Below are 22,096 nucleotides of genomic sequence, written 5' to 3' on the forward strand. Positions count from 1 at the left end.
TTAACTGACTGAGTCACCCAGGCACCCCCCAGGACCACCTCTTAAACTTCACCATACTCTTAATTCTCTTCTTCAAAGAGGTCCCTCTGATTTTCTTCTGTCCTTTATACCTTTTCCTTTATTTTATATTAGAGTCTGAACTAAGCCACTCATGACCAGAGATTCATTCACATCCACAGATCATCCAATATATATATATCCTTTGTAGTAGGACCTATGTATTTTTCCCCTCTGGCCCTTACTTATGCTCTGGCTGTTAACAGAGCCAAGACATATAGCCTTTTACAAGCCTACCCATGCCATTTTATTCACACTGGACATATCATTTTTCCCCCCAGGATGTCCATGTATTCCAGAGGAACATGAAGCAGAAACAGCATGAAATAACTTGTAGGACAAATTGGCCAACAGTGGTCTCTAATGGTCTCTATGGTCTGACCATAGATCAATAGAACTGTGGTCACTGTCCAACCTTCATAATCCCATTTTGGTTTGATTATGAATTTTGGACCTGCTGGGATGACCACAATGAGCTCCTATGGTAGGTTAGTTTGACTATCTTGGAAGTCAAACCAAAGACTGAATGGTCAGACTGGTCCCCAGGGCTTGGTAAATAGCCAGTGACTCAGCACGAAAGGGATCCTCTTTCCTTGAGAACACCATGAAAGGGTTGAGTGAACTCCCCGAGAGCAAGGACTTGGTTGCACTTATCTTTGTGCTCCTAAGGATGTGGAACCTGACACAGAGAAGGTACCCCCCCCTCCCCACCGCCAATGTAGACCTTTCTTCCTGGGATCAGGATTTCACAAACAGACATAAGTGGCAAGGGAGTTCTATCTGAAATAGACTAAAAATAGAAAAATACCAAATAGAATTTGGATGAAGTAAAGGAGAAGCAAGGGGAAGGGGGAGAAAAGAGGAGCAATTATGTATATTTAATTGATTTTTCTTTTTGGCAACAGTTATGTTCTGTGAGGGCACCATGAGCACTGAATTAACACATACTGAACCACTGTTCCCAGGGTTAGCTTCCTGGAAGCCTCTGGTCATAACATTTTCATCAATCAATCAATACATAACCTTGTTTCACATGTGCTATTTAAAGGGACCTTACTTAATATATATTGTTGATTCATTAAAACTGAACTCAGCCAACAGCACTATAGCTCATGTCTGAATGAAGCTTCTTGAACACTTGTTTTCTTTATAAGGCACATCGAAGCTTTCTTGTGCTTAGTTAGGACCACTTAATGGCACTTCAGCACTATGTTTGGGGCCATCCTAAACAGTGGAATCACCATCAAATAGCACAAAAATGCAAAAACTGTGGTACTAAGCAGCCCACAAAAAGGACACTTGTTTGTAGCATGAGAGCTGAAACAAGAAGGCAGGATGTCACCTTGTTCCACCTTGGCTGGGAATGTGTGCGTCGTGGGTCTTGATGTTTTCACCACTCTGACACCACCATGACCACAAAATTCTGCAAGTATTGATGTGGGGACTACAAGGAAGTTTTAACAAGTGGCCAAGTTTGTGAATACAGAATCTACAAATAATGAAGATTGACTGTGTGTGTGTGTGTGTGTGTGTGTGTGTGTGGTGGGTAGGTGGGGGGTGGGTGGGTGTGTATTTTTATCAAACAAAATCAAGACAAACAACAAGAGGTGTTGGCTCCTCAGAAAGTGCATCCTGGCCCAGTCATCACGGCAGGGACAGTAAAGACACAAGGCAGACAAGGACAGGGGAACAGGACAAAAGCAGAATGCTGCCCGTAATACCAGCACTTCCACACAGGGGTTGTTGGAAAGAGGGGCTCAGGGTGGGTGACATACAAATGTACCATCCCTGTCCATTTTGCCATTTCCCACACCTAGCCCTGGGCTCCCTCCACCCAGATGCCTACCTATCATGGTCCTGCCTCAAGGAGCAGTGGTGTGTCTGAGGGGAGGAAGCACAGGTGCATGGGAGTTGGAGCCACTCTGGCAAGGAATTGACCCCCAATAGGCAGCCACCTAAGAGTCCCATCTCCCAGAGCTGAATCCCAGGGATAGGTGACCTAGAAAGAGAGGGGGTTGGGGACAGGGATCTAGGAATTAACCAAACAGCCCCAAGAGCTGTTGGAGACCTTTGGGTTGCAGATGGGTGACGTATGACCTTTGGTCAGAGTCCCCATATTGCCAGCTCTTAGCCCAGTGCCTTGATAACAGATGCTCATTAAAATCCATTGAGTGAGTGTGTCAAAGAAAAAAAAACAAAAGGAAGGTGTGTGGCTGGAGAGACGTTTGTTTATTTCATGAGGGCAGCGTTCCATGAAGGATGTAAGTATTGACCCATCAGGTTCCAAAATAACATATCATACTTTATGTTTTTTAAAGTACTTTTGTATATGTCATCGAATCAATCCCCAGACTAACACTATATACAAGAGGAGTCAGATGACAAAGTCAGGTGCGTGGTTGAGGTAACTGAAACAGAGAAGTCAAAAGATCTGAGCAAGGACGGGCAACCGCATGGCCACCGCTATAGCTCACACACTTCTAGCTGCTTTTATGGTAGGAAGCAGCCCTGATGTGCGCACACACCCTCCTTCCCCATTATTACTTCAAAGGCCGTGGCAGGAAAGGGTCCAGGTGGGGCTCTGGAAGGCCCACCCTGCAGGAAGTGCAGAGGAATGAGCCGCATGGCAGCAGAGTCTGCAGCCAGCGATGCTGCTGGTCTGGTTCCCCAAGCTGGGGAGCAGCCTGCCAGGAAGCCAAGTGGGCAACCTGCGCCAGGCCAAACAGTCAATTAGCACCCACAGAAACCCCGCTGCCCAGCGACTGCTCAAGGCAGGGAAACTCCAGGCCAGCTGGTTCCCAGGACAGGGGGCAGGTGAGTTGGGAGCTGTGTTCACAGATGGCCCACGAGTCCTTGTCCTCGGTAGGGGGAGGAGGGGGCAGGGCAGGTATCTCACAATGTCCCAGGCTCTGATTCACTCTGCCCTCAGAAGCCAGTGGGTGGGCCCTTCAGTTCAGACAACCAGGCCGACCTCTGCCTTCTTGTTCTGGACCTGATTCACTCTTTCCTCTCTTGCTGGCCTTTTCTTTACTCACCTCCAATTAAGACTCTTATACAGAAGCTCTTTTTTTTCATGTTTTCTTCCAGGCTTCTCTCCTGCTTGCTCTCTCTCCAATATATGCCCAATGCTCATTCCTCATGTTTCTCAGTCCTATACTGCGATTCATCACCTTCCCATCCTTCCCTCCTGCCTTTGGATGGGAACACCCTTCATTCAGCCTTTCCAATACCTTCCCCATACTGTTTGCACTTGTGACACTGGGCTCGCTGGAGAAGAGGAGAGGCAGCGGGTAGAGAAACTGGCCCTGACTGAACAGGACGGCTGGCACCTTGCTGACATCGCCTGAGCTTTCCATCCTGGGACAGCCAGCCATGGGTGAAGATATGGGCACAGATCAAGCACAGAGGTCCAACCAGGGTGCTATTTTCCTTGTTCCAAGGAATGGTTTCATGTGGATGGGAGGACAAGCTCTGAGGCCAAGTTCTAGGACTCCCCCAAGGGCACGCTTGTGGTCATCCATCTGTTAGGAGGCCCTGTCACTCCAGGACAGACATGTGGGTTAATAAGAGGGGACTATGGGTCAAGGGGTAATGGGAAAGTGGGGACCTAGACAGAAACCTCAGGAAAACCATTTCTGAGAAGGTCAGAGGACGTAGCTGGAACTGAAAGGAGGGGAGGAAGAAGATAGTGTCACCCAGACCCTGTTACTCCCGGTGGCTGTAAGAGCTCGCATGTTCCATGGGCACGGGAAGGACAGAGACAGAGAAGATGCAGGGGTTCTCTTCATGCAGGGAAATCTTGCTTCCTCTCCTTCTGCTGGCCCCTGGGGAGGACTCACCTGAAGAAGCCTTTGCAGCCTTCACAGGTCATAGCATTGAAGTGAAAGCCGGTGGCTCGGTCTCCGCATACCCCACAGATTCGGGGCACATTCCGGTCAAAGTCGCCAGGGTCAGGCAGGGAAGTGCTGGCTGCCATCGCTTCCGTCCCTGCAAGAAGAGCAGGCAGGCCAAGGCCAGAGCCGGAGTCAGTGCCAGGGCTGGCTGGCATCCTTTGCACCCCTACCCCCATCTGCCAGGAACTCGGCGAGGTCGGGCAGCTCCCCAGGTTGCAGGCCTGAGCAGGATTTCTTTGGCGCCCTCGTCTCGTGACGCGCCACACCACAGCTTACCCTCCGGACTCTCTGTGGAGCAGAAGACGGGCTCCCTCACCCAAGTCCGGAGCGATCTGCGGGGGGCGCTGTGGTGAGGCCGCTCAGAGCGTGGTTTGCGTTCAAAGGCTGGATCTGCGGCCTACTAGCCAAGCTGCTGTGGGTGAGGTGTTTAGCCTCTCTGTACCCTGCGACCCTCACCCGAAGAGTGGCGTTTTCCTTTACAGGCTGTGAGGCATCGACTCACCTCAGGAGCAGCCCTGAAGCAGGCCAGAGGCCTCTATTCTACCCAGCACGACCCCCCCAAGAGAAAAGGGGCCCCTCCCCCCCCCTCAAGTGCAGATAGAAGCCCCCAGCCCCTCTGTCTGGGGAACGGACTAGCTCACATGCCCGAATCAGATCTTGATATTCCAACCCCCGCTCCGCACAGCCACGTGGCTCAGAACTGACAGCCCCGTGTCCCTGCACCGAGGTAATCAAAATCTTGTTCCCTCTTCTTTTCTCTTTTCTTTTTCTCCAGCAAAAACGTAACACATTGATTTGACCGAATCGTCCTTCCGAATACCGCGAGTCATATACAGTGAACTAAACTTGTTTTCAGAGATGGCTTTGATAAATAAGCATTATCATCTAGAGATGGATTTCACACTTGAGGAGCGGGGAGGACCGAGGGAACACAACCTACTAGCTTTCGGAAATCCTTCTCGGGAAGCGGTTGACTTAACTCTTCCATTAGGCAGATGGGGCCCTTGGCTCCACGCGGTCAGACTCAGAGCTCCTCAGGCCTCCCTAAGATGCTTCAGACCTTGCTGCCTCCTATCTGAGTCTATCTGAGTCTGAGACTATCTGAGTCGTCACAAGGGCCATCGCATGGCCGCTTGGCCCCAGGGCAGGAGGGTCTCTCGGGGCAGAAGAAATAGAAGAGAGAAAGCCAGTTATGAACCAGTACCATGTTCTCCCACCCCGAAGTGAGAGAGGTAGCTTCCGGAGGACCCTTGGGAGTTTCTGAGCTTCTTTCCAATGGAATCCCGGGGCTACGACTTGGCATTTCAAAGCCCCTTTGAGTCTTACCCCATTTGCTCTTCAAATCACCCCACGGGAGGTAAGTGCTTTAATGTCACTCTTTACAAATGAGGCCCAGAGAAGCCCAAATCTTACTTAAGTTTTTTTTTTTTTTAATACTTAAGGTGTTTTTTTTTTTAATTTTCTAAAAACGAAGGAAGGAAGTAGGATGGATAAGGATCAGGGTGGAGGGGACCCTGATCACAGATGGATGTAGATCCCGTCTCTCTTAGCTTTTCTTTTCCTGGGAACTTTGATGTACTTATAGTGACACTATTGCCTGTCCCCATCACAGCTAGATTGACACTTGTTAAACTGCGATGTTTAGACACACACACACACACACACACACACATATGCACATGCACAGAAATAAAGACTCTAAAAAAAAAGAACAAGGGAATGATTAATAGAAACCTTTGAGGGACTGAGATCGGGGACAGGCATGCAGAGGCCTTACATAGGCACTATATCCTATTTCTTTGAGTGGTAGGTATAGGCGTCTTATATTTTTATTGTTATGAATGGGGTTCCTGGGTGGTTCATTTGGTTGAGTGTCCGACTCTTGATTTCAGCTCAGGTCATGATCTCACGGCTCGTGAGTTCAAGCCCTCATTCGGGCTCCGTGCTGACAGTGCAGAGCCGGCTTGGGATTCTCTCCCTCTCTCTCTCTGCCCCTCCCTTGCTTGCTCTCTCTGTCACTCTCAAAAAAAATAAACTACAAAAATTATTAAAATAGGATTTTACGTTTAATATGCCCATCTGCGTATATAAAACATTTCGCAATTTTCAAAGAATTAAAAAGCGAGGATAAAGCACCCGTGGGTTTGTCAACATCGTCCCTGTAGCCCATCCCAAGGCCAAGCCAACTCCCCAGGGCTTCTAGAGTGCCGCACACATCCAAGCTGTGGGCAGGGATCCCAGAGGCCCAATACCATTGTGGGGCAATAGGAGAAACTGTTTAGGATGCTTGTGGCTTAACCCCAGGTCAGCTGAGATGGTGCAACTCTCAGTCATCATGATGTTGCTACAGGGTCTGTGTCACCCAGGCGACTAAACATCTGGTGGCTTTGGTGGAAAAAGGAGAAATCAAATGTGGGCGTGGGGGGAATGCCAGACGAATCAGCCCAACGAGGGCTCATCATCACCCGGGCTCGCTGGTGACGTCATGATGCAAGGGCATCAGGACAACAGTCTACCCCGGCATGGCAACTGTGCTTTCCTGAAATGGGCTGAGCTACTACCTTGACATCAGGAAGGCTCCTGGCCAGGGGTTGGGGGGCCTGGGGCCCCAGTCCAGCCGGACAGAAGGCTGGACCCATCAGCTGGAGGCCCACAGAAAACGGGACCATTTCAGGTGAGCTGAGAGAAAACTCAGCCGGCTTGGGGTTATTTGCTGCTACCGAGGAGGCAGGGCCCGGGACCGGAGTCCAGAGGTGCAAAAGAGAACCCAGGCATACATGGCCAGAGAGCTGGCAGGAAGAGACTGTGGAGGCAGGAGAGGCAAAGAGCAGACTGGAGCTGAGTAGGAAATGTCACCAGGAAATGACAGCTGCCTGGTGTCCTGGCCTGAGAGGCAGCAGGCCTCTCCCTTCTGAGCCCCTCTCTGAGCCCCTCCCCTGCCTCCGGCTGGCTCTGGGTCTGGGCTGCGGGCTGCTGCCGGTTCTGCTGACACAGGATCCGACCCGCATTTGTGAAGCCCGGGGTAGTATCCTCTTCCTTCCCTTGTCCCCCCTCCTTCCCATGGCCCGCACCTGCTCCTGGAAAACAGCCAGCCACAGAGGTTGTGGCTAATGAGGAAACACCCACCTGAAGGGGCAAGGGGGAGGGGATGCCCGTCTGTGACCACACAGACACGTCCAACCAAAAGGACTCTGAAACGAAAAAGGGGAAACACTTCGTCTACAGCTTGGCCCTGACCTCATAGCCAGTCCTCTGGCGAGTCCAATAAATGGTACAGGAGGTTCTCTCAAGAGACTTTAGTCCCGAGATTAGGGATTGAAAACTTGACAGAGTGATTTGTTGGGCACAGGCGTGCCATGTCATCGCTGGCAGGGGTGAGGGAGTGGAGCCTGGCAGCAGCCAGGACCAGCCCTCCCTCCAGGCTGGGAGTAGCAAGAAGCAGTGGGGAGGGATGGGGGGGGGGGGCAGCGACCAGCATGTAGGCAGATGGAAAGAGCCTCCCTATTTCTTCCACTGCAGAGGGTGTTGAGAGGGAGGGAGGGCTTTTATCTAGGGGAGCTCTGCTGCTCCTGCTGCTCCCACGGACCCCCCACCCGCCCCAGATTTGAAGGATCCTCGGGGAGGGGGGAGCAGAGCCAGAGGATGGCCTAGCATACTGCTGATGGCAGGAAAGAGATCCCACCCCAGCTAGGACTGCCGAGACCCCTCAGGCGCGCTGGGAAGGGTGCAGGCTGGGATTGCGGCACAGGGCCTGGCCTCTTGGGACGGCTTCACAGACAGGTGTTCGAGATCCTCGTCTGTGCAGACGGTGTAGGCGGAGCGAGCGCTGCAGGGGTTAAATACAGCAACTCGCTGCTTTCAAACAGGATGTTTTCTGCCACTTTTAGCTCTTCCTGAGACATGCTCCACACCCCCGACCTCAGTAAGGGCTGAAGGGGGGCTGACTCTGGTGCCCAGAGTCTGTGTGCTACTGGCATATGCTGGGTCACCAAGGTGGGGCTGGCAGAATTTCACCCGTCCCACTTCTACCCACATCCAGCCCTGCTTGTCTACCCATAGAGACAGACAGACAGACAGACCACACACACACACACACACACACACACACACACACACTTCCTCCCTTCCCTGATGCCAACAGAAGGTGCCTGACCCTGAAACCTGGCAAAAGCCTTCAAGCTAATCCCCAGATGGGGAAGGTCCAGACCCCTAGCTTTTGTTCCTCTGCCTCCTAGAGGCCCAACTAGGCAGGGAAGGGAAGAGCCCATGGGAATTACAAACTGTGGGCCCTGGGGCTGTCAGCTCCCCCAGCCTATTGACCATCCCCTTGGGCACTGCCAGCCCCCAGCAAACACCCAAGGAAAATGCCGGTGGATGGGGGAGCCTGGGTGACTCAGTCGGTTAAGTGCGTGACTTCGGCTCAGGTCATGATCTCACGGTTCGTGGGTTCGAGCCCCGTGTCAGGCTCTGTGCTGACAGTTCGGAGCCTGGAGCCTGCTTCGGATTCTGTGTCTCCCTCTCCCTCTGTCCCTCCCCCGCTCACGTTCTGTCTCTCTCTCTCTCTCTCTCTCTCTCTCTCTCTCTCTCTCTCAAAAATAAATAAACATTAAAAAGAGAAAAGAAAGAAAAGAAAATGTCGGTGGGTGATGCACTGAAATAACCTGAGCCAGGTCGGCCGGCTCCCAAGGGCCGTGGGTGGGACGAGGCACCGCTGCTGGGGACAGACATGCTGTCACTTACCCCCCAAGCCAGGCTCTCCTTTGCTCCCCGTACTTGTGTCGTCCATCGCCTCCGGCTGACCACCCTCTTCTGGATTCTACCCCATGGCCTTATCGATTTCCCAGAATCCCCGCTTGCTCCTCAGAGGCTGAGGTGAGGGCCAAGTCGGCACAGAAAGGACCACCGCTTCCTGTCCTCAACCCCTAAGGTTTTCAAAAGCCAGACTTGAGACCCAGGTAGACTACCACCCTTGAGCTTAAAAAAAAAAAAGAAAAAGAAAAAGAAAAAAGAGTGTATGGAGTATCTACTATGTGCCAACCTGCCAGGCTCTAGCCGCATAACCTACATAAGCCTCATAACAGTCCCGTGAGGTGAGGAGCAGTCCCATTTTACAGATGGCAAAACCAAAGTCCAGGACGACTTGCCCAGGGCGCCATGGCCAGGCAAGTGGGGGGCCAGGGGCCACACAAGGCAAACTTAGTGCCATGCCCACGTGCTTCTGCTGTCTCCTGCTGACCCCTCCCATATCCCAGTGATAATCATCAGCGGGGACACGGCGGTCCGCTCTGAGCCCCGCTCCGGGTTCTCCAGTATGCTCTCTCATTCAGTCCTCATAACACCCTCATCAGGCGGGTCCCGTTATCATCCCTCTTCTGGCCATGGGAAAACTAAGGCTCAGGGAAGTTGTTTGTCTTTGGAGTCCAGATTTGAACTTAGACCCTTTTGCCTCGAGTCCCCCCTCTGCTTGCCTTTCCTAAGGGAGATATCTCAGTCATCTCATCAGCCCTAAGTCCTGGAGGCCCTTCGCTTCCACCAAGTCCGGGGGCAAAGAAGAGAACAATCCCCACAGGTCATGATGGAAGAATGCCATGGCGCTTTTCCTTCCAAAGCTCCCAAAGTCTCAGGGTGGCAGGCATTAGCCGGGATCCCCTTTCTGCCAGCCATCCCCTCTTACCGGGAAAACCTCGTTCAACACGCTGGCCGCTCCTCCCCATGCAACTGCGCACTACTGGATGGTCCTTTTAGGAGAGGTTAACCTAGATTTAGCCTAAAGTTCCAAGTGCGAGGAAAGTGGGTCAAGGATACAGGGTAGCAAAGGAGAAGTGGAAAAATAAGCGCTTAATACCACCCTCCTTTGCCACATCATACAGCTCCCCACCCCTGCCTGCAATTCATGTTCTGAGTACACAGGACATCCCATTGCTTCTACTGGGGCTGTCCCCAGAGCAACCCCCTCCTGCTCTTGGTATTAGAAATACCCAAGTCCCTGACACTGAGCCTCAGAGAAACATGGTGGGAGCTCAAGTCTGCAGAAAGCCCCTGGCTTCCATTCCTCCGGGGACTGCATCCCACATCAAAACCCCTGCCTGAGCCTGACCCAGTCCTGACCTTGCCTTAGCAAGAAGTGAAGAGATAACATGTTTCATTCCAGTCATCGAAGCCATAACCACTGCCTCTCCTATATGTCTGCCTGTCGGTGCACACAACACACACCCCGTCTTCCGGGGCTTCTGCTAAATGGGCATCACCGGGGCAGGCTGGCCTAGAACAGTCTCGTAATATGGTGGCTACAGGGTGTCCTGGGAAGAGCCTGGGAAGACAAAGATCAAAGTGCTGCTAGACTCACTTTAACCCCACCACACTCACTGAACCCTCTTCAGAGTCCTGAGGGCCGTAAAGCTATGGCCTGGAGGATAAGTGGTAGACAAGAGATCTGACTGCTAAGGTCTTTTCCACCTCTGAAAGTGTGCAACTCCAAGGCCAGATTTCCCATCATGATGAGGCCTTAAGACCACTCAGAAAGTGAGATTCCCTCACTGAGCTTTCTCTCGGACCCCTCAGTTGAGCCCCAACACCATGCTAGTGCAAGGGGGGTTCACTCATCCTCAGATGCCAAGGACCAGGAAGGACATGAGCAGTGTGGCCCCTAATGGGCCCCATGGAGAACGGCAGCCCAGGACAGGGGGCCACGCTCAGCTGGGCTGCGATTGGAATGACCGAAACTGAGCTTTCTAATTGTTGACATTGGCTCAGAGTTCCCCCTCCTTCTAGAAAGAAGCGGAAAGCTAAGTGATTTCCCAGAAAAGGGAGAGAAAAATTCTTCTGCCTGAAATTGGCACACACAGAATGAACCACGTGGGGGGCTCTCTCTGGAGTGTGTAGGCCAGCCATGCTGCACGTGAGCTTATGTGCACACAGCCATTTCTCGTTGATTTTCACTTCATCATCCTTTCAACTCTGTCCACAGAGTGCTGAGCACTGTAGGATCTAACTTAGTGTTGGTCATCTCTTTATTCTAGTGTAACTCAGGCACAGCAATGTCACAGCCAGCTAAGGTGATGTCTTTTCTTCCTTCCCACCATCCCCAACATATATACACATTCTTTTTCCAGAACAGTCTCAGCATTGCCTCCCAGAAGCAGCTGAGGAGGAACAGAGTGAAAAAGAGGGAAGGGGGAGAGGAAAGCATATTATATAAATAGAACTTGTCTAAATATTCCTTGCCTCATTGTCTCCCCAGCCCCTCCACACACACACATATTTTAAATATGGATGAGAATGGTTGGATTATTTTCTGCAGACCGTAATGTCCAAAGTAAAACCCACTAGCTAGTCAGTCGTCTCAGACATCTCAGGATTGGAAGGAAACTCTACCTAGTCCAACCATCTTAAATCCCCTCTATAATATTCTAACCTGTACGTGAATATTTTTCCTAATGGAGCACTATCTCCCATGGCAATCTACTTTCCTTGGATGACTGTATGCTTAGAAAGTTCTTCACTATGCAAGATGAAAGAGCCCCTGTAGCTTTCAATCACAGGTCCTAGACAAACTCTTTACAGCCATCTAAGATGGCTGGACATCTAAGATGGACATAGAATGAAGCTACTAAGCGATTCCCACAGCGTCTCTGGAGGAAGGTTTGGCCAGACCACCACATGGCGCCATCGTGCAAATTAGAAAAGGGCCCATTCCTCATCTGCTAGAAAACTGTTGTAGAAAGTAGAAAAATCTATGATGTTTATGATGTGAGTGAGACTGCAAGGGAAAAGCAGAAAAGATAACGGGGGCTGCATTTAATTTTGGCTCAGACTTCATAAACTTCCCGGGTGTGATCGTGATTCCCACAAGGGCAGTAAATAAGGGGATGAGTGCAGCGTCTGCCTCCATGGCCTTCACCTGGAGAGAAGAGTTTCCAGTCCAAGAAAAGGGCTCTGTGGGAGAGTGTGAGTAGCTGAATACACTCCCCCAAGCCTGCCTGCCCTCTTCTGTCTTTGGCTCAGCCATCTCCAGGGGAGCCTGGCCCCCAGCACTACAGCACTAAGAACACAGGCAATGTGTCCCTAACTATCTAACTATCTAAGTGACTGATGACTCAACAGTCGCAGGAAGGAGTTTATCCTGAAAGTGCTTCTAAATCAAACCTTTGGGGAATATATATATCACCTTTGAGAACCTGATAAAGGTCATGGACAGACATCCCACGCAATGCCAAGGGTTAGTGAGTCACTCCTTAGAAACCATGCTATCAGCTCCCATTCTATCAGCCATCCACTAAGACTCTTTCTTGGCTGACTGTCCTGTTATTCTTGGGAGTGCTGGCAGCTTCTAGGAGCTGAGCAGAACCCAGAGGCAGGAACACACAGGGCCCCAGCCCCAGACAGTGGGGCTGGAGATACATAGCTTGCTGAGATATAGTTCCACTTCTTATCGACAACAATTATTCCTGCTAGCTGCTTTTTTTCCAATGGAAACTCTGCCCTTAGCTTTGTCAACAAGATTTCTGGGTTGATTACGGTTCTCCAGGTAACAAGCAGGCCAGGCCCTGTCACTGCTGGAAAGTGTGGGCAGTGACAGTGTCTGCTGAAGCGTAGGGAGCTGCCCATTCATAATCTGCAGTCCAATCTCTCTGGTTTTAGAGCAAAGAAACTGGGGCCATCAGAGGGGGAGCGGCTCGTCCCAAGAGTACAAAGGAAAGAGAGTGTTTTTCCACCTCCACCCTGGGCAAGTCCCAAGACCTCTCATCACCAGCCCGAGCAGCTTCCAGGGGTCAGAGTGGTGTGGGAGAGAAATGGGCCATGGGAGGAGGCATGAATGTCATCTTTGGAGGAGGGGAGTTGTGGGAAGCCATGGGGGAGGCCCTGAAGCGCACTGCAGTGGGACCACCCAGCACCGATGCCATCCCAGACAAGCAACACAGAGGAACAGAGTGAGGGTAACCCACTTGCTCTTGCCCAACCAGCTCTAGCTCCTGGCTCTGGCCTCCATGGCCTGAAGAAATGGACCCAGACCCAGAGAGGTAAGGGGAGATCTTAGACGGAAGTGGGATGTGCCTGGTGTGCTCTCTCACTATTCTGGGAGCCTCTCCTGGACACTAGGATGGGGGTTCTTCCCTGGGATATGTGTTCCAGATCAAGGTTGATGGGACAAGGAGGCTTTTGGTCCAGTTACTTGGAGACCAAAGAATAGAAATTGGAGCAGCCCAAATGGAGAACACCAAGAATACAGGGGAAGTGGTTCTAGCCCTCCTCTGGGGAGACTTCAACTCCTACTATTGCTAATGTAGGCGATGGCTAAATGGGATTTAAAACAACAACAATGGCCTCAGGACATCAGAAGAAAGCTGCTTCGTTCTCCCAAGAGATTCCCAAGCCCAGTTCTAGCGTCTCTGTGGCCCTCTACCCAGACTAAGCATCTTTCTTACTGCTGGGTCCCCGGCCCAGGTCCACATAGACCTGAGTCTGCCCCTGCCCAGACAGATAGCTTTGAGCCCACCGCCCGCCCCCAAACTCGTCCATCCCGGCCAGCCTTCTTCTCTTCATTTTCCTCTGGGACCAATGCAGTCTTTGTGTCACTCACACTCTTTCTGCACTGTGTCAGTACCCAAAGGGCCAGGTCCTGCCGGCACTGAGATACTCAGAATCCTGGGCGTCAGATCCCTCGCTTACCTCCACAACCGCCCTGGCCAGCCTGATGCGCTTGGCAATGTGACTACCGTCCAGCGTCCCCCAAAGCCCATTCCTGCATCCTCCTCTGCCAATGCGGACATGAGAGAGCGCCTGGGTCACAGGGCTGTTACAGGACCAACATCTCTGTCTAGCGCTCACCACAGTCTCTGGCACAGTGTGGTTGGATGTCAGCTGGAGCTCACTACTAAAGCTGTAACTGCTGTCAGTACAAGACCAGAGCCTGGAAAATCAGGAAACTTTCAGGCCCCATAGAGGTGCCATGGAGGGCAGCAGGCCTGCTCTCAGCCCCAAACATGCTACTCCAAACAAACGTTGCCCAGAAAGCCACATTTCCACTGAACTGGGAAAAAACTGACCACCCCACCCATTGGCTGTGGCTTCCAAAAATCTGGCTTCTCAGGGTGGGGAAATTTTCCCCAGCCAGATTTTTGGAAGCCACAGCCAATGGCTAATCTCTCCCCTATATGCAGAGAAGCTGAGCTACACATCTGGACTTTTCCTCTGCAAGAAGGATAAGACCCGTGGCTCCCGAGGTGCCACTGAGTACCAAGCCCTTGGGCCCATTGCCTTTCCCTTCCTTTCCCTCTGTCCCCCAATGCCATCTCTCTCCTACTTCTTCTGTCACCCGGGGCTTGTCATGCATCCGTCACATATCTGTTCTCCCCTAGTGGGACCTGAGGCTCAGCGGTCCCATGAGGCTGCCTGTGTGTCATCAGGGCAGTGGTACTTCCTCAGCTGCTCTTGCCTACCACCGAAAGTGCAGAAGGCAGGGGAGACTGAGGTGGAGAGCCAAAGGCTGGAGCCCAGAGGCAGCAGTGAGGGCTGCAGCCTCCCTGGCAATAGGGAGGCCCACTGTGGCCCCTAACCCAGACACTGGGCTGGCTCTGGCTCAGGAGGCCTGGACTCTTATTTGCCTCTGGCCCTCGGGGGGCCCTGGAACACCTTTCACTTACACTATTAGGCCTGTGTCAGAACCAGTGAAGGATCCTGGGTCTTCTGAGATACATAGGACGGCTCCAGTTCCAAAGGTACTGATCTACCCAAAGGCATCCTCTCTATCTTCTAGATTACTAGCAAGGGGGTGGACACTCCTCATGTATTCATGAAGCTTTTCCGGGCCTAGACCAAATAGGTTCCCATTCACTTTAGAGGGGCAGTGCAGTCACCCCAAGGGGACACCAGCTGCTCCTCAGTTTCTGATTAGAATGGTTTCCCCCTAACGGTCTTTTCCAGAGCTTCTGTTTCGTCAGAGTTCCAGCTATCCTGCTGTGTAGATTTCTTCCTGGGGACCCCATCGGATGGCCAGGGAGCTGTAACATTCTTTCTTGGCCTCACACCGTGGTGGGCATTGGTTCTGGCCTTCGATGCCTTACTTTTGATGGTGACCCCTGGTTGGTTTTAAGCACTGAGACCATGGCAAGCCCTGTCCTGGAAGTCAGAGATACAATGGAGAGCCACACACAGACCCTGCCCTCTTGAAACTCCCAGTCCACTGAGGGGGACAGACAGGTAGGATCCATCCTACGATATAGGTAAGCACACGTGACCAGAGTGTGCAGGAGAGCTCCTGGCTTTGTGCCCATAGGGTAAAGAAGGCTCTTCAGAGGAGGTCACTTCTTAGCCCGCTAACAGAGACAGAGAGGATCACAGTTCAACACGGCAGTGGTAAGAAGGGTAATGAGGGTTTCGGGCAGACAGCGAGTGTGCAAAGGCCAAGAGACAAAAGGGAAAGAGAGGGCTGGAGGCAGAAAAACTGGTTCTGCATGGCTGGAAAGAGAGAGAGCACCAGGAAGAGATGAACCAATTGACCACACTCATTGTAATAGAAAGTGGATTCCATTCTTTCCTCCACTGAGTCCTTCTACCCGTTGAGACTTGAATACCAGGAATTTTTAATTATTGTAATGATATTTGAACTGAAGACTTTCAGAGTCCAATCGGATTCCCATTCTGACCTAAACTGAGCTCCAGCCTTATACGGAAAGTAAAAGTAGGGCTCTCTCCCCTTGATTTATTGAGAAAGTGCCCCAAGGTCAGCAAAGCAGTGGGCTTCTTCTTTAGACAGTCGAGGTCCCAGCTGGTGCACACCCAGGGCCACCACCCTGCAGGGGAGCTCCTTTACCCCGGGGGGCGGGGGGCAAGTAGGACCAGCATAACTGAGCTGAAAGGCAGAGACAAAGGAGACAGCTCTGGAAAACTCAACCCGGCCGGACGGGAAAATAAGTGTTCTGAGAGAAAACCAAAGAGAGAACAAAAGGCTCAACAAGGGCAGACGGAAGTTGGTGACCCACTCAGCTGCATGTCACCAGCTCAATCCTTCTTTAACGCATCAGTCTGTCCAGGGTGGCTGGATACGGTTGCTCGGCAAGGGGACTGCTGAGTTACACACAGCCGCTCAATCCCTGAACGTGCCTCCACTGTTCCACGTGGCTCACTGCTCTCTCCCGGTCAACGAGGTCACTTCCTTGTTGCCAGGAATCGCTGTAAGGAAGGGCATCAGCCACAGACACACAATGTTCACAAACAGCTTGCACCACGGACACCTGTGGAAAGTCCCCGACCTGTGTGGGCACACACCAGCCCGTACCCTGAGTCGGAATGTCCATGCTCACTGCTGGCAACAACACATGCCGGGCCTTCCCCTCAGAGCTATAACTGAAGATGACCTTGTTTCAAGGTTTCAGGCCCAAACGTCCGAATCTGTCAGGAGGCTTCTTCCCCAGAGCCACCAAGTGGTAGGAAATAGCTGCCTTTGTCCTAACCCGTGAACCCTCTCCAAACTATAGTCCCCTCCCCCAGCCCTATCCACTGGCCATCTTCCTCTTCCTTGTTTTCCTCTGATACCCAGGGGCAAAGATGGAGCAGATTTGCCATACAGAGCCCCTTTCGGTGGTGTCGCAGGGCACGCAGGGGCCACCCCGGGGTCTCAAGAGAAACCACCTCTTTCCCTCCTCAACAGTCAGCCGTGTGCGGCCCCCCCGCTGCCCTGGGGCAGGGCCTGCTGCCCACCTGGGCCTCTGCTCGGGGTAACAGAGTCACAGCTCCTTCACTCAGCGCTCTTTCCCTCGGCAGCAAACATCCCTGGAGAAGGCACTTGAGGGACCAGCTCAAAGGAGGTGGGAAGGAGACCTCACTCCAGCTGGCTGGGCAGGCTCCACTCTGTCAGGCAGCCCGTGGGCAGCACGGAAGGGCAAGAGTCCAGGGGCCTGTGGCCCATGATGGCCCCCTCCTCCCACCGCCTCCCTTTACCCACCCCCTACACCTTACTTTTGCCAGAGCTCCCCCTGACCTCAAAAACAACTCTGCAGCCAGGCTCTGCAGGAGCTCAGGATTGAAGTTTAACAGAGACAAAAATAATTCCCTGGAGTGAGCTATTTTCTGCCCAGCTTTGGGAACAATGGCTTGAGGTGGCAGGCAGGGGAGGCAGGCGTGGGGAGGAAGCTGGCCACGGGCCATCCACGGGTTTGGGGTCATCCCCATGCCCGCTCCATACTCCCCCTGGTGTGGGGTTTTCAGAGAAGGGGGACCTTCATCAGGGGCTGAGGCACCTTCCCCCACCTGTCAACCCCGGGTGAGGAGTGAGGACAGCGGGGATGAGGAGGCCTGTGGGGACCTTGTGCTGCCTGCACCCTGGGCCGCAGTGCTCCATGGCTACTCCTCTCTTGTGGAACGGAAGGAAGAAGGGAGAGAAAACAGCACCACTTTACCAAGCCTCAGAAGGGGGATTCTACACCCATTTGTCTATCTCACAGCATAAACACCTCACAATATTTATCTGAGACAAAATATTTAAAGTGTTTTATAAAATCGTGATACTCCATAAAGCTGTTACTGGTTGACCATTATTCCCCCAGGTTTTAAGAGGAGGAGGAAATTCAGGCAGGAAAGTAGAAGGCGGTGAACACACACTTTGCAATAGTACAGGGAGCACGACCCTCACGGCACCATGAGGCCCTCACAGTCTGGGAGACCCCGAAGTGCAGCGTAGGCGGGCTCGTCATTCATTGCCTACCAACCCCAATCCCCACATTTCACTATTCTTTCTTTTTTAAAAAAATTTTTTTAATGTTTATTTTTGAGAGAGAGATAGAGCACAAGCGGGGGAGGGCAGAGAGAAAGAGGGAGACACAGAATCCGAAGCAGCCTCCAGGCTCTGACACAGGGCTCGAACTCACAAGCCGTGAGATCATGACCTGAGCCACCCAGGCTCCCCATCCACTATTCTTTCTATTTTTTGTTTCCCTAGAGACCCTTTGCTTAACCGTTAGTTTCTTTTTTATTTCTCTACACAGAACTTTCCTGCTAACACCTCTGGAAAAACACCTAACTGGGAATATAGAGTTGGGGGGGGGGCGGGCAGGGGAGTGGGGGAGGGAGGGGACTCACTCATGGAATATCTTTAGGCTGATTTCATTATAAGTCTCCAGAAAGAGACGGTCTGCATGATACAGTATTATCACGTGCTAGGAAGGGGACCCATGGAGGGTGGGTGATCATGCCTTTCGTGAGAAATTCTACATCAGCAAGGGCCTTACCGGTCCCACTCTGTCTAACGGTCCCGTGTTCAAAGAAAGAAACTACCCAAAGACATCCGGGGCCGGTGGGGGGCGGGGGGCAGGGCTGCAGGCTAAACCTAGCCATGACTGTGTTCACTCTGCCACCGCCCACCATCGCCACCGGGTCGTCGTAAATTTTTTAGTTAGTGGTCAGTGTTTTTGAAAACTGGAGAGATTTCACTTTTGGAAAAACTCTGGATGTCCAGCTTCCTCGTAAAAAAAAAAAAAAGGGGGGGCTAACGTGGCCACACCGGGCTGCAGTTCCCGGGGCAACCCTGTGGGCCTCAGGTGGAGCTAACCCTCCAGACCAGGCTGTGCCACTCTCCCCTCCCCCTGCCCTTGCACCCCACCAGGGTCTGCAGCCCTCCAGCCTCACTCATCACCTGGCCCTACCCCCCCACCCGGCAACCAGCCCTCAGCGACAGCGGAGCTCTGAGTGCAGGGAGACACAGGTAAGAGAAGAGGGTCTGGAGGCAGCCTGAGCAACAGCAAACCCTGCCTCCCCACACACCTCCTGCCCGCTGTGTCCGCAGCTCTCTAAGCTTCCGTTCCCTTGCCTGCAAAATGAGAAAAAAGCGGCAAAACCTACCTCATTTGTCTGTGAGGGTCAAATGAGATAATGCAGGTCAAGGGCTCAGCACCGCGCCCGGCACAGGGTACCTGCTCAGGCAATGTTAGTGCTTGTTATTCTGCAGGATTGGCTTCAGTAATGGGAGAGAAGTCCTCTGAGTTGCAGCCCAGTTTTTTATAACGTTTTAGTCACACAAAGCTCCTGCCCTTCAACTCTCTTCAAAAGAGAATTTTTTTTAGCGTTTGTTTATTTTTGAGGAGAGAGAGACAGAGACAGAGAGAGACAGTGCGAGTGGGGGAGGGGCGGAGAGAGAGGGAAATACAAGAATCCCAAGCAGGCTCCAGGCTCCGAGCGGTCAGCACAGAGCCCGACGCGGGGCTCGAACTCACGAACCGTGAGATCACGACCTGAGCCGAAGTCAGATGCTTAACCGACTGAGCCACCCAGGCACCTCAACTCTCTTTACATAGCTCAGGGGTCCCGGTCTACCTACAAACACATTTCCATTCAATCAACAGCCATTGAGCATATCTGTGATGAGTTAAGTATTGCGTGGAGTAAGGACACTTCAGGTATAAGACCCAGCCCTGTTCTCAGGGCCTCTCAACCCAGCGGGTACATGGACAATCGAACAGACAGGCACAGCCCTGTCAGTTAGAGTCAAACACAAAGCTCTCCCCTCTGGGCCCTGCCCCAACCACCCGGGAGCTTGGCACTGAAGGAGGAACCAGGGGTGATTCTGACTCTCCTTCTCCTCCTAGGTTCCAAAACGTTCCAGAGCTTTACTAAAAGACACTTACTGGTAAATTAGCCCCACTTCCCCCTCTAGTTTCTCAGGTTCCACACCTGAGTTCCTCCACTGCACACTGGTTAACATAATTTCATCTCAACAAAGCCATTCGGATCTCAGATGGAGTTCATTACAGTGGAATTTTACCTGAGGCTGCCACCCCCCACTTCTTCACATCATGGAACCCAAGATGTCGGTGTGCTTGCCAAATAGGCTGGGCAGAGGTACCTTCCCACCCCTGGCAGAAGGCCGGAAATTGAGAGCTGTTTGGAACAAAGAACTCTGCCCCGAAGGTGTTTTCCAGCATCATCCTGGCCAGCCTGGAACTGTCCCATTCACCCTCGGCTGGCATCACCTACTGCCTCTTTTCCAGCCCTCCTCAGACAGGAAGAGGAGGGCAGAGAACAGAGCCGAACAACTGTGCAGGACAGGTCGTGGGCAGGTGAGGCAGGGGCAGACGGCCCAGGCTACAACAGATCCGAATTTAAGTTCTGGTTCTGACTTAGGAGCTCAATGACTTTGGGCAAGAAGTTGAACCTCTTAACTTCTTTCAACATCAATTTCCTCTTCTGTGAAACGGGGATAACAGTATTGCCTACCTCATAGCATTATTGAGGGGCCTGGGTGAGAAAATGCATGAAAAAAATTAACACGGTGCCTGGAACGTATAAGTTAGAATAGCCATTGGTTTATTACGATTGTCAGCTTTTATATGATATATGATTATGTCAGCCTCACAAAGGTCAAAGGTTGGTGTACAGAGAGACACTGGGGCAGAGTTGGGGTGGGAGATGATTGAAGAATGGGTGGGGCCCTACCACCGAGCCCAGCATGGGTCTAGTGACCAAGATGAGGCCCAGGGCAGAGGCACTCACCTGCCCCTGGAGCTGACACGCACAGACTGGCTGGGTAATTGCAGGATTGCGGCCTCGGGTGTCCCATGCAACTGCCCAGCAAGCCACATTCTTTTGTGGGCGGCTGGGTGAGTGGGCAGCTGGCTGTTTATGTGGCCACCAGGACACTGGGTCTACCGAACACCTACTCAACCCAGCACCCTCAGGCAGAGTGTTCAACCTTGGAAGAGGAAGGGATTCTCTGTGGGCATTCTGCTCCTTTCCCCAAGGTGCCTCCTCTGTTCTCTCCACCACGACCCTCTAGCACCCTCTGCTTCTCAGATTGGACAAGTCAGTGGGTCAGAGATCAAGGCCAGACTCTGAACAATTAGTCTTCAGTTTACTTCACCTGGAGCTTTCAGATGACCAAAAAGCCCTGGACAGATGTAAATCCCATCACTGCCCCCAGCACCCTGAATTCTGATTAGCTAACAAACACAAAGTTCTGATACTTCCACGTCCTGTTCTCAAAATCGATACCCAAGGAAAAGATACCGTCTCAATACCCTTAGCAAAAATGCAATCCAGTGGATACTAACTGGTCACCTAGTATGTGCTCAGCACTGACACTAGGCTCTTGGTTGAACTGAACAGGACGCTAAGTACTGGGATGGGCTTGGAGCCACGGGATCCCTCCCTCACTGTTGCTGGAAGGTTACAAGGAAGGGCTTCAGCCGCACCCGGAGACCCTGGGCAGAGCTCACAGAGTCAGGCTGACACCTGTACAGGACCACCTGTGCGTGTACCACACGTCAGACAGGGGTACACATATAACCGGCCGAGAATGATTCAATTATGAGAGCTGAAAGGGACTTTAGAAACTCGTCTAGTCGGACAACCGTTTCATTTTAGAAATCAAGGCTATGTCAGGTATTGAAAAGGATGGGGAACAATGGGAACTTTTAGCCACTGCCGAAAGGAATGCTTTTCAGTACAACCACTGTGGAAAAGAGTTGGGCGCTGTGGAGCAATGCCAAACACAGAATCCCAGGTGCCCTGGCCCCAGGTATGTGCCCTGGAGAACCGCCTACGCGCACATCAGGAGACCAGCACAGTTACTGCCAGCAGTATGACCGTGATAACTCCAAACTGGAAACCACCCAAACGTCCATCACCAAGAGGGAGGACATACAAATTGTGGCACATCCTTACAGTGGACGTCACCCTGAGTGAAAACTAACGAACTACCTCTGGGTGTGTCAACACAGTGGGGGAGTCTCAGAGGCATGACACAAGGTGGAGGACGCACATCACAGGGAACATGCATATAGGTAAGCTCCATGGACACGTGAAGGTAAACAATATATTGTGTTGTAAAACGCACGTAGACGATAACTTACGACGAAAAGGAAGGAAATAACTAACTAACATTCAAAATATGGGTGGGGTGGAGAACAAGGAAGGAGATGCAAATGGGAAGAGGAACGGGAGCTTTGAAGGCGCTGCAGACGTTCCATTCTGCACTTGGGTGATGTGTACAGAATATACTATATTATTCTTTAATCTATACATAAGCATATGGTATACCCGTGTGCGTATGATATATTTCACAGTCAAAAAAATAAGTAAATAAATAAAAAGAATTGAAGAACCTGAGTCTCAGAGAAGCTAACCAACTTTTCCAAGCTCATCAGCTAACAAATGGC

At 51.9% G+C, this 22,096-nt stretch overlaps 1 protein-coding gene across 3 annotated transcripts in view; it reads right to left on the reverse strand.

The window, feature by feature from the left end:
• Positions 1-22,096, reverse strand: part of VDR (vitamin D receptor) — a 56,754-nt gene that overhangs the window by 28,786 nt on the left and 5,872 nt on the right. For 2 of the 3 annotated variants that reach the window (XM_007072940.3, XM_015539340.2), the window contains exon 2: positions 3,897-4,044. In XM_007072940.3, the coding sequence (XP_007073002.1) occupies positions 3,897-4,033 (137 nt within the window). In that variant the 5' untranslated portion in view covers positions 4,034-4,044. Of the gene's footprint in view, positions 1-3,896; positions 4,045-7,076; positions 7,291-22,096 lie in introns of those variants that run through there. The other variant, XM_042992167.1, reaches the window with a different exon arrangement.

Source organism: Panthera tigris, chromosome B4 (assembly GCF_018350195.1).
Source record: "Panthera tigris isolate Pti1 chromosome B4, P.tigris_Pti1_mat1.1, whole genome shotgun sequence".
Lineage (NCBI taxonomy): Eukaryota > Metazoa > Chordata > Mammalia > Carnivora > Felidae > Panthera > Panthera tigris.